At 39.9% G+C, this 12,951-nt stretch overlaps 1 protein-coding gene across 3 annotated transcripts in view; it reads left to right on the forward strand.

Moving 5' to 3' along the window:
* The first annotated feature begins 794 nt into the window (after positions 1–794).
* Positions 795–12,951, forward strand: part of LOC127570410 (adenylate cyclase type 1-like) — a 176,984-nt gene continuing 164,827 nt past the window's right edge. The window contains exons 1-3 of one of the 3 annotated variants that reach the window (XM_052015965.1): positions 795–1,752; positions 3,052–3,201; positions 6,108–6,226. In XM_052015965.1, coding sequence (XP_051871925.1) covers positions 1,159–1,752; positions 3,052–3,201; positions 6,108–6,226 — 863 coding nt within the window. In that variant the 5' untranslated portion in view covers positions 795–1,158. The remainder of the gene's footprint in view (positions 1,753–3,051; positions 3,202–6,107; positions 6,227–12,951) is intronic. The other 2 variants (XM_052015967.1, XM_052015966.1) reach the window with 2 other exon arrangements.

Raw genomic sequence — 12,951 nt, forward strand, 5'->3', positions numbered from 1 at the left:
TTTGGTCACACGACCAGTAGCAAATCAGGTCGAAAACAAAATCCGTTGCCCCAGAACTAGGATTTCAGATGGAAAGCAAATATTTACACACATGCACACACAGGGTAAGAAATAGACACAGACAACATCCCAAACACTTGGCTGGCTTGTGGCGGTGAAGCAACAGTGTTGAGAAGACAGCTCCATCCTGCGGCTTTGAGTTAAAGATAGAATTCAACACGGCTGCATCTATGGATATGACCTACAAAGGGTTCGGCGCAGATTAGTTATACTTAGGATTTGTTTGGAACACACGTTACGTAGTTAAAAGAGCAGCGGGCGAAGGTTTGCAATATTTAGGTAGCATTTACTGCTAAGGCTTCACGGCGCAGGGAGACGAGAGATGATATATTTGAATTTGAAGAGATGTCTCCGTGCGTGCACGATCTGGGCGGCATATTTTTAGTTCCCTTGCAAACCGGGGTCTGGTGTTATTCCGGGTGTTGCTTTGACTTTTCCCGGCTCTTCCATTTGTGGCGGTGTCAGAAGTCCATGCTGGGCGCCGGCTGATGTTTCAGGGCGTTCGGATCTGTTGCACACCGGATTGCTGCTGTTGCGGGAGAAAGGCTCGGGGTTCGCCTTTTCTGAGCTGCCCCTGGTGCCAAGACGTGAGTTGTCGCGGAGGGAGGGGGGTGTAGGGGGACAGTGCGCAGGCGTCATTAATCTGTCCTGGGTGACAAGGCTCTGGTTAGGATGGGATCATTCTCTGCTCTCACCTCTCTTTTTCTGTGTCTGTGTTAGCAGGGGGAAGAGGCGAACCACTCACCAGTTTCCACTGCCGCCTCTGCCGCTTCGCTGCTGAAATTGCCAACTTGTTTGTTTCTTTGGGGGTGTCTCATCTGCTCTCCTTCCCCTCCCCACCCTGCTCTCTGTCCCCCTCCCCTCTCTCTTTATCTCCCTCTCTCTCTCTCTCTCTCTCTGAGCCTTCGCCTCCTCTGCTGTTACCAGGAGGGGGTGGGTGGGTGGGAGGGAGGGGGGTGCAAGCGCCGAAGCCATTCTGAACGGCCTGAGGAGCCGGGCAGATCCGCAGGACCGGTGCCAGGCGGCAGGGGAAGCAGGGGTTTGTGTTTTCGTTTTTTTTCTCTTTTGGTTCCATTCTTTAATGTGGATGGCAATGCCATGGAGGATGCACCGCTCCGCAAAGTCAAGACAAGAAGGAAGAAGTGCCCGTGCGTCTCGGGGCTGCCTCTGGACACGGGAGGCTGCGAGGACGAGTTCGACTGCAAGGAGCTGGAGTCTCTCTTCCAGAATTACAACCTGAAGCTGGAGCAGACCGCCACCCTCAAAGCGCTGGCCGTGCTCATCATCATGACGGCCACGCTGGCCATCGTGGAGTTAATGTCCGGCCCCAGCCTGACCATCTCCAAGGGCTCGCACCCGGTGCACTGCATCATCTTCGTGTCGCTTTTCATCGTGACCAACGTGAAGTACCTGCAGGTCACCCAGCTGCAGCAGATCGTCAAACTCACGCTGCTCTTCGCCTTCACTTTCTCCTTCCTGTGCTGCCCCTTCTCGCTGGGAGCCTACGGCTTGGAGCCGCCGACCTCCCCCGAGCACGGCATGTGGCAGCTGATGCTGGTCACTTTCGTCGCCTACTCGCTGGTGCCGGTGCGGACCTTGCTGGCCATCATCTTCGGGCTGATGGTGGCCGTCTCCCACATCATCGTCACCGCCACCTCGGTCACCTCCAGGAGGCAGAGGCTCTGGCGCACGGTAAGTCCCCTTTTCCAGAAGAAACCTCTTCCTTTGTGGCGGGACTTCAGAACAAAGTCCTTGGCGTCCTTCGATCAACTCCGAAAGACTTCGCCAAGTTTTGTTTGGGGGTGGGGAGATGTTGAAAGATATCCCCAGTTCTAAAGGATACTGTAAGGGTACAAGCCAGCCTCTCCAACCCTGTCGTTTCAATGAGAGAGAGAGACGTTCTGGAGCTGTTGCTTAGTTCAAGGTAATGTTTTAAGACCGCAAACTGCATGGAGAGATGGATCAACTTACACTTTCATTTACATTATTTCCTTTTTCTGATGGAAGTCCCTATTTCTGAGCACAGGCACCAATTTTATGTCACCCCGTCTTCCCTCGCACACTCACTCCACCACATGACAAAGGCTTTGTCCACCGTCTCGAAATAATTGGTTGGTGCTCAGGCCCGTGTGGACTGGCACTAACCCTTCACACCAGCAGGCCAAAAGAGTTCAGCCATCTGTTAAACCTACAGCCCTCTTTAAACCAAATGATTAGAGCCATTCCCGCAGTCAGCAGATTAAGCCGTAAAAAGCAGTTTAAGTAAAGGCTAAGTGTTAGCTGCTGTCACCAAAAGTCCGGTGGTCTATTCAGAGGCCAGACTGTTTGGGGTTTTTGTTAACCTGGGGCACTGCACTGATTTATCCCAATCATCTCATCTATCTGTGCTTGCCCTCTGCACACGATCGGGGCAGCTTTTGGCCATGACCAGTTACTAATTGCTGATTTAACTCTCTCCTCCGTGCCCTCAAATCAACTTTCAAATGATTTGCCACATCTCATTTCAGGATGAATCCTGCGAAATTGCGGGACCAGTTCTCGCAAATTCTGAGGTCCCCCCGCCGGACTGAAAATATCTCAGGGCGGTTTGCGAAGAGGCATTCCAGACTAGGAAGGCGGTGGGCTCTAGTTTGGTCAAAAGGTCAGGGATACTTGGATTCCAGTGGTGGATGAGCCGTTCAGAACAACGTGAGTCCAGCGATGTCACTGAATCGGGCTCCACAGAAAATAAAGAGCCTGGTTTGAACAGAACGTGTGTGTTCACGTAAACGGAAGGGCGAAGTAGGGTGCATAAAATTACTATTAGCCCATGTTAACCCCTCGCACCTACTCATCAGCAACAATATTGGGCGAGCGTGTGTAAAAGCACCTGTTGTACTCATTGTGTAAAAAAAAGCTAAATATGCTTCTTGGCTTCTGTTTCTCGTCTAGTGATAACGAGATTCAGGCGAAGGGATTGATTGTATTAAGTGTTTTGTGTCCCCTCGGTAGCTTGTGGCCAATGCTGTTCTATTTGCCAGCGTGAATATGTCCGGCGTGTTTGTGAGGATCCTGACGGAGAGAGCCCAGAGGAAAGCCTTTCTCCAGGCGAGGAACTGCATCGAGGAGCGCCTCCGCCTGGAGGACGAAAACGAAAAACAGGTCAGTAAATTTGGCTCCGGATACAATCGAAAGAGAAGCTAAAAAAAAGAATTAGATGTTTGTGATAAAGGGAATGACCCCACTAAGTAAATTGCAACCAAGTTCTCAATATGTTTAACGGAAATATACTATTGAATGCCTAGGTACAGTGGAACCATAAGATTAATTGAAATGATCAAACATACAAATAAATAAAAAATGAAAGTCGTTAAATAGCGAGACATTGAGAGAGAATAGGTAATGTCTCTAATATTCCGTCAGATTGAAACTATAAAGGCGGACTTCGGAAATGGCAGGCACCCTCACAAAAGTTATTACCACTGATTAAATTAATCTTTTTAATTGTCGTGGTTAAATTTAATCTAAACCTACGTAAATCTACTGCATACAACGTCCCATTGTTCAAATGCATAGACACATTATGATGTCTCATTTTTCCCCCTTCCCACGGGTCTTTTTTTGGATATCAAGACATTTACTTCTTGACAAATAAAAACAGCGTTGCAAAATATCTGTACGGTTTGTAATGTTCACTTTAGAAAAACAAACATAAGCATCTATAGATGCTGTAAATATGCAATAAAAATGAAAACAAAAGCTGGGGAGCACACAGTGAACCACACACTAAGCACCAATGTGGAGAACATGCTAGTTAAAGCTTTGAATTTTGTGGCCTATATGCCACTCTTTATAAGGAAGAAATCCCCACTTTTTATAGATGTGAACATATTCAATAAGGGCTACAAACCAAATATCTGATTTCTTCACAGATATCTAAGTGTTGCCAATTCTGTTTTGTTATGTATCTGATGTTATATGGCAGGGTCTCATCATGTTTTTCACTAAACAATTGACTGTTTTATTCTGAGGTAAGAAGAGATGCAATATTGGGACTTTTTAATGTCATGGAAGGTGTAAATGAGATTTATTAACTGTTCAACATAGTGAAATGTTAATGTAAATATGGGAATATTATTCACTTCGTGAGACAATGCTACAGGTTTGTCAATGTAGAATATTTACTAAGGGAGGAGGAGTAGTTAAAAGAAAATTCTTTATACAAAGAGCTGTCATTTCCAACACATTCAATGGACCATTGGTCCGTTAAATACAATTTGATTAATCTGAAACACATGAGAAAATAGGCCTATGGAACAATTCTAATTGCTTTAGATGGGTGTCAACACAGACACAGTGAACCAAATAGCTGTCTTCTCAGTTATCAGTTTTTATGACTATATGTCTTTAAAACAAGCGTTATAAAATTATTGCACATGCCTTTAAATGATAATGTTGCACTTCTACAACATAACTTATTTGCAAATTAAGTAAAGTCTTTACAGCAACAGATTGATAAAATAAAGTTACAGTCCTAAGCCCGGAAATAAGACTAATCCAATAAAATAAAACAAGTAATCTAATTTTTCCAAGGCTTTCCCTTTCAAAGCAGCAGTGTAAGCAGAATTAGTTGATGAAAAGTATGACTGTTAAGGTGTCAGTGTATAACATGACAAATGAAAGTGAGCCAAGCAGGTAGTCACTTGGGCACCATAATCAAGTCTATAGTTAATCTTATGCCTTTTAAGTACAATATTTACTGATTAGAACACTGTGACTAATAAAAAGATATTTGGTAAGATGCAATGCAATATTATCCGGGGTTTGGCAGTTTGGATAATTGCTATAGTGAGCGCATAAAATGATCTTAAACTATGTAATGCAAGTATTAATATGGATAAAATATTTTTTAAAATATTCCAATTCTCAATAAGTAGCATGATAAGGGAAAGGGAGCATGTACAAGAACTTGAAGTTTGATTCTTTTTGAAGGGCATGTGAATACATATATTCAAATACACGCCCTTCATATGCTTATGATTTTTGGAGTTCTACTGCTCCTGTTTGTCTTCACTGTGAATGCTCCTGAAAAAAATACACTGAATCATGATAGTTCTTTTCTCTGGGGTGGGACAACACAGCCCCATGTCATCAACTTGAATATTTGGACATTACTAATTACAACATTCTGGCACAAGGATGTCTAACCTCAGGAAAGTGTTGAACTCCAAACCCAGGAGTGATGTGGCTCTCTCTCTCCAAATTTGGGAATCTTCTTTAGGAGTCACAAAAAATTGAAAACAAAGTTGTTTGCACTTGTGATCTACTTTGCATTAGCTGGAAGGTCCATTAATGCTTTCTCAATATGACAAGTATTTTTGTGCAATCCAATTGACTGATGCCTGATAAGGGTAGAGGTTTGCTGCTAATTTCAGTCAGCAAGGAAACCTTGTGGAGCCTATATGTTTAGTCCCTCGATTTCTCAACATCAATATAGTTATGGCCTGCTCAGAAGCAGATTTCTAAGAACAGTTAACTTGGCTCTGTGTAACACATGTTCTATGAGAGTTAGTCTGCTTGCTGCCTGTGGAAGTGTATTGCTTTCAATGAAATGGCAGTTAAGTAGCTTTTGTAGAGCCGTGCTTCACAGAATAATTAAGCACAAAAGTGGGCCTATACTTCATACTGGTATTGTTCGGCGTATAAAGGAGTATAGTTGTCTGCATTGTAAGCATTTCACCTGAAATTTCTACTCATGATATGTCCAGCCCAGCTACCCATTCAATTTCTTACTTCCTCCATGGAATTATTATATTAAAGATATTAAGATGCACATTCATCTTTGTCGTAATAGGTTAGTTATTTTGTTGCATAGATAAGTAACCCAATGTAATAAGTCATCTCTAATCAATTTTATATTGTAATGATTTTTACTGTACTTTGTATATTTACAAAATAGATATATAAATAGTTTCAATAATTTCTTAATCATTTATTAATGACACACAAAGTACTCAAATAAACAGATTTTTTTTTAATATTTATATTTCATCTGAAACTTTTCACAGGAAAGGCTTCTAATGAGCCTGTTACCCAGAAATGTAGCCATGGAAATGAAGGAAGACTTCCTAAAACCTCCGGAAAGGATATTTCATAAAATATACATCCAGAGACATGACAATGTCAGGTAGGTTAGTCTCTTTCACTCAAATGCTCCAATTAATTATTATTTGTGTACAGTTATGTTTATGACTAATTACTTGTGAGTGATAAATTTAATGCCCTAAATATCTTGCAGAAGAAAGTCCAAAGCAATTCATATCATCATAACCATATAACAACATACTGTAAATTTATAATGCAGAGAACATTGGAATGCAAGTGAGAGCTACCATGCCGAATAGCAATGAAAATTTTATATATTTCAAATGGCATATTGTGGCATAAGATTCATTCCACTTGAAATTCCAGCCTGGGCTATGTATATGTGGAATCCACGAGCTACTAAAGATCAGTTAAATGGTCCAGTGTTAAGAATTCATTTAAGAAGTACAGATTACTGAAGATTATTTCTTTAGTGAACAGAACCTGTCAAAGTTACTCAAGGCTACCCCAATCAAGTTCAAGTTCAGGTTTCAAGTTCAAGTTTATTGTCATGGGCATACATACCCAGGGTATAAATACCATGGAAATTAGCTTTTTGCAGCAGCAGCACAGTTCATTACAAACATGACAAACATAAATTGGCAGGCACGGTAGTGCAGCGGGTTAGCGCAATGCTATTACAGCGCCAGCGACCCGGGTTCAATTCCCGCCGCTGTCTCTAAGGAGTTTGTACGTTCTCCCCGTGACTGCTTGGGTTTCCTCCGGGTGCTCCGGTTCCCTCCCACATTCCAAAGATATACGGGTTAGGAAGTTGTGGGCATGCTATGTTGGCGCCGGAAGCATGGCAACACTTGTGGGCTACCCCCAGAACATTCTACGCAAAAATACATTTCACTGTGTGTTTCGATGTACATGTGACTAATAAAAATATAAAGATATCTAATATAAACTTAAATTAACATAAATTATATATAGCTTAGCTGACCAAAGTAGATAAAAATAAATATAATAGCATCAGTGCAAATTGAGGAAAATATAGTCTGAGGTAGAATTAGAATTATATAGGTCTCTAACTGATGAGTCTTCAGGCGAACATGTAACGGAACAGTTTAGTTTCGAGATCTCTTGTCTGTGCAGTCATTTTGACAGCCATGATCATTTGGTTCAACATAGAATAACATAGCAAGACGTCCTAAGTTTTCATCGGAGTGCTATCAAACAAAATATGACACGAATTCACGTAAGGAATTATTGGGACAGACGACCAATGTCTTAGCTAAAGATTTAGGTTTTAAGGGGTTTCTAAGGTGAAGATGAGAGTTAGAGAAGCAAAGTAGTATACGGAGGAGATTCAAGAGCTTAGAGACTGGGAACATAAAGATGTGGCTGTTAATGATAAAGTAATGTAAATTATGGATACATTTTTTCCATATCTACCCTCTCTCCCCTCAACATGGAAGGGAGACATTTGGCCCATTAAGTGTATGCTGGCTTGTAGAGCAATCCCATTCCACCACTCATTTTTCTTGTAACCTATTCTACTCATATTCACATTAATTAATTACCCATTCCCCCACCCCCTCTCATTCTCCTGTTCACCTACACACTAGGGCCAATTTAATTTAATTGCTTGTTTTTGGGATGCGGGAGAAGACTGGAGCACTCGGAGAAAACGTATGCAGTCACAGGGAAAACAGACTCCACACATACACCACTGGTGGGTAGGCTTGAACCCAGATTGCTGGTGCTGTAAAGCAGTAGCTCCACTATGTGTAACCAGTATGCAGCTCTATAAGAAATGGAGGTGTACAGGTATTTCTGAGACTTGGAAGACTGAAGAAGATTGGAGAGGTAAAGATGTGTGAGGTATTAGAGCATTTGAAAGAAGTTTTAAATTGAGGTATTCCTTAATCAGGAACCAACAAAGATCAGCAAGCTGAGTGATGATCAGTGAAAGGGATTTGGTATCCATTAGGACACAGGCAGCAGTGATTTGTGTGACTTCAAGTTTATGAAAGATAGAATGAAAGAGGCTGCTGAGGAAGACATTTGGATTGTCAAATCTGGACACAGCAAGGGCATGGAGATGTCTTCTGCTGCACTTGAGCTGGATTATGGATGGCATTGAGTTAAGTGCATAGGTGGAAGTAGAAGTTTTTGTAATAAAGTTAATTTTAATATCCCCTTCTTGAAGCATCTTAAACCATATTTTATGCAGTTTTTTTATATAGTACTAAAATTAGGAAAAATGGGTTTAATATATCTATTGCTATTAGAACAATTGTGGCTAAATAGCTGATTGTGTCTTGTATCAAATAATGCTCTTTGTGCATTTATTATGCATTTCTAAATGACTATTTATAACAGAGATAAATGTCTTTATTTAGCAAATAGTCTGCAATTAAAATATGCTTCATTAATAATCACATCCATTTTTGAAATTAATCTCTGATGTACCAATATTGCACTGAAGCAATAAGGGAAATATACAGATAACTCTCAACAAGGCAATTTGATCGATGTTAAATTCGAAGGTATCCATTTTATAAAGAGCAATCTAACATTCATTGAAGGACAGAAATGGTCTCTCCAAATGAATCTGAGCTAACCAACTTCTGAATAATAGTATTTGTTCCAAGGTTATTGGATTGTCTCCTTCATTGCTGTGCTATACAAACAATAAATTTATTTATGGCAATAATCATCAGTAACGTTATTGCAATAAACTTCTAGCCATTGTCTATGCTACATGGTATGGTATATATCAACAAACAAGGCACCTCAAGCATTTGGGTACAACATGGGATGCTTCCTTATATCAGTGACCTCTCATATTTTAGGAGAGATTGATCATTTTTCCAAAGCAAATTTCCAGCTATAAAAATATATTAATGGATATAAGAATAAATACCAGGATTAAATGTGCCTAAGGCAAACATTGTTTTGCCTTATCTACTAATTTCAGTGTGTTTATGGATATTTTATTTTGCCTATTAGAGCAAATTTCATTTTGCATCCTGTTCCATTGGAACTAGTTTATAATCTTCTCCCCCTCCCTTGTCAACAACTACAGTGTAATTAATTATCTGGGACACTTCACATTGTCACACACTTGGTTGTGATGACGATCTATCATTGCATTATCCTTGAATGAAGTTTCAGAAATTGAAAGTTTGGACCTGAATATTTTTTGAAAACTGTTCTGACTGTGAGAAGGCTGCTAGGTCTCTCTGACTATGAAACTATCTTGCAAAATGTAAGCCATAAACCTTTCTAGTAAACCATATCAAATTGGTGATGTTGGTTCCAATATCATAGCTACATTTGGAAATATTTATGATTTATGTCCTTTGAGATAGTTAAGGCTGCACATTTTGATTGCATACATTATGGATAAAATCAGTGTACAGAGAGAATATTTAAATGATCATTGTATAATTTTGAAAGTCAAAAAAAAAACACAAATGCTGGAAACCTGAAACCAAAACAGAAAATGTTGGAAAAACTCAACAGGTCAGGCAGCATCTGTGGAAAGAGAAACATTAATGTTTTGGATCTACAACCCTTCATTAAAATTGTGTAATTTTACTGTTTATTTGACATTTGTATTGAGGGGAAGGTTCTAATTTGGTTTAACATAACAATTAATATTTGCATTTATTTAATGCCTTTAATCTTTATGGCATGACTTAGACCTCTTTCAATGAGATAGATTTTGAATCCTAAAGGAGGAGAGACTTGAAAAGGCAGTGAGTCACTAGGAGGGAATTCTAGGGCTTGGATGGTCAAAGACGTGTTTGTCAATGGTGGGTTGAAGAGAATAAATTATTCACAGGAAACTGGATGTGGAGGAGCACCAAGTTTTGCAGAGTTGTGCAGTTGGAATGAGTTTGATGGATGGGGAAAGTAAGTCAAGTGAGGATTTGAGACAGGGTGGAATATTTTAAGTTGAAGAATTTGTGGAGCAAGGTGATAAATGATTGAGTGTGGCAGAGTGAAAATTGGAAGCAGGCCTTTGAATGAGCAGATAGTTATGGAAGGTAGAAGAGGAACATTTGGATTGTTGAGTCTGGAAATGACAAAGGTGTGGATGATCAGGAGCAGATTGGCTGTGGCTGGGATAAAGATGGATGATGTTACAGATGTTGGTATGACTCTGATGGCAAAGACAACAAATTTTCTAGAACTCTCTAGGAATGTGATAAACAGGGTGAATAAAGGGGAACCAGTAGATGTGGTGTATTTGGGCTTCCAGAAGGCATTCAATAAGAGTATAGAGTTAGGGGTAATATATTGGCAAGAATAAGGGAATGGGCAACTAACAACAAACTGAAAGTCAGGATAAATGGTTAATTTTCAATCAGTAACTAGTGGGGTGTCATAGGGATCAGTGCTAAGACATCAACAATTTACAATTTATGTTGTTGGCTTGGATGAAAGGACTGAGATTATAGTAGTTAAATTTGCTGATTCTACAAAGATAAGTAGCTTATCAAGTTGAGAGGAAGATGGAAAACAGCCCCCAAAGGGACATAAATTTGTTATATGAGCAGGCAAGAAGTTGAAAGATGTGGGAAAATTCAAGGTTATCCACTTTGGAATGAAAAACAATTTATCATTTAATTGGAGTAATCTACAAAATGTTGAAGTATGATGGCATATGAGGGGCCTAATACATGAAATACAAAAAGCTAGCATGCAGGCACAACAAGTAATTAGAAAGACCAATGAAATGTTGCCTTTTATTGCAACGGGTTGCAATATAAAAGTATGGAAAGTTTTGCTGTAAATTTACAAGTTGCTGGTGAAACCATGACTGGAATGTGGTGTCACCTTTGGTTTCCATAATTATGGATGAGGTTCAATAATAATTACTGAGGCAATGCAGAAAAAGTTCAATGGGTTGATTCCTGGGATGAAGTGGTTGATATATGATGAGAGACTGAGCAGTACTTTAGAAAAATGTGTGGTGATCATCTTGGAACATTTAAGATTCTGAGAAGGATAGGCAGAGGGACTGCTGAGAGAATGCTTCCCCTAGCTGGGGTATCTAGAACCAGGGGGCTCAGTTCAGACACAGATGAGGAGGAATTTCTTCTCTCAGAGGATCATCCCCTGGAGAACAGTGGAGCCGACTCATTGAACATATTCAAGGCATAGATTGACAGATAAGCTAAGGGATATGGAGAAAAGTGGGAAAGTGGTGTTGAAGCCTCAATTAGATCAGCCATGATCTAATTAAATGGCAGAATATGCTCCTGCTTCTATTAATTATGTAAATTATGAAGCTAACTTATATAATCTGACATTTTAAAAACTCAGGTTCAAGGTGGCTGTCAAGTTACAAAATATTATAAAAATTATATCGCTAATGTAGCTAAACTAGTTTTGTATGTTAAACTCAAGGAAGGAAAATTAGTGTAAATGAATATAATTTGTTGACACAAAAGAGTGCAGATACTGGAATCTGGAGCAAAAAATAAACTAGTGGAAGAACTCAGCAGGTTAAGCAATACCTGTGGAAGCAAATAGATGGTGGACATTTTGGGTCGAGACCCTACATCAGGCCTGAGACTGTTGAAGGAAGATAGCCGGTATAAAAGAGGTGAGAGGGAGGGGTGAGACAGAGGCTTTTTGGTCAAAGGTAGAACCAGACTGAGGGGTGGTGATGATGGGCAGGTGGAACAAGGTGGGGGAGGAAAAGAAACCCACGTGGATAGGTATGTAGGTGATGGGCAGACAGAAGTGGGTAATGAGTCTTGGTAACAAAGGGAGGGAGGGGTAGAAAAAATGAACAATGGGAGAGAGACTGGGTGGACTAGTGGGAGTGAGAAAGGAATGCGGGGGCATAGGCATCATTAATTATTTGACATAACTTTTGAAAACAATGTTACTATAACCTCCTAGGGGAAATATTGCAAACACTTATACAACGTTGAGATATTTTCCTTTTAGAAATATTACAGCCTCGAATTATTCACAAGATACCTTTAATCATTTGAAATATAATTTTGAAATTCGTGTTAGAAATTTCATCAATATTATACATCTTTATAAGTGCTTTGGTGTGGAGGAGGCAACAACATATCTATTATAAATTAGGTAGATAATGAAGTGATTAACACAGTGATACATGCAATTTCTTCACAGGTTAGAATTAATGACAAGTTTACAAACATTTAATCGGAGAGTGGGAGTGTGATAACTGCTGGTCAGGTGTTCAGTAAGCCTACATTAAGCACTTTAATTTTAATGTATACAAAATAAAATGTGTTTTTGACACCAAGAGAATCATTCAACACGAGTCCCTGATCATTTGCATATTGGATCAAAATTCCAATTAAACATACAAATGTAGAGTTTTCACAAGGTTACATGTTTCTTTTATCACCACAATTCCCCCAAGATTGTTCAAAGAGTGCAAATGTCCTCGCAGGACTAGAATCCCAATTCTTCTGAGTTGGCTTAATAAAATACCTTGTGCTCAATGAATTATGCTCAGTGCCTCCTGCCCTTTAAACCTTCCCACACCAAAGACTAAACATACCATCATGATGCCTTTCTCTTTGTTGCAACAGATTGTAGTCCTTTGCAGAAGCTCTGAAAATTAAACTGCCTCTTCTGGGTCAAAAGACACTAAGAAACAAATCACTTGAAACCAATCCATCCAACTATTACATTAAAGCCATGTATCTTGTTACTCACACTTGGTTGACAATAGATAAATCCTTTTACATCTGTGTAATAAAACTACAAGGTTGTTACTCTTAAACATACCAAGAATACCTTGAAATCAAAAATATATAT

Source organism: Pristis pectinata, chromosome 5 (assembly GCF_009764475.1).
Source record: "Pristis pectinata isolate sPriPec2 chromosome 5, sPriPec2.1.pri, whole genome shotgun sequence".
Classification (NCBI taxonomy): Eukaryota; Metazoa; Chordata; class Chondrichthyes; order Rhinopristiformes; family Pristidae; genus Pristis; species Pristis pectinata.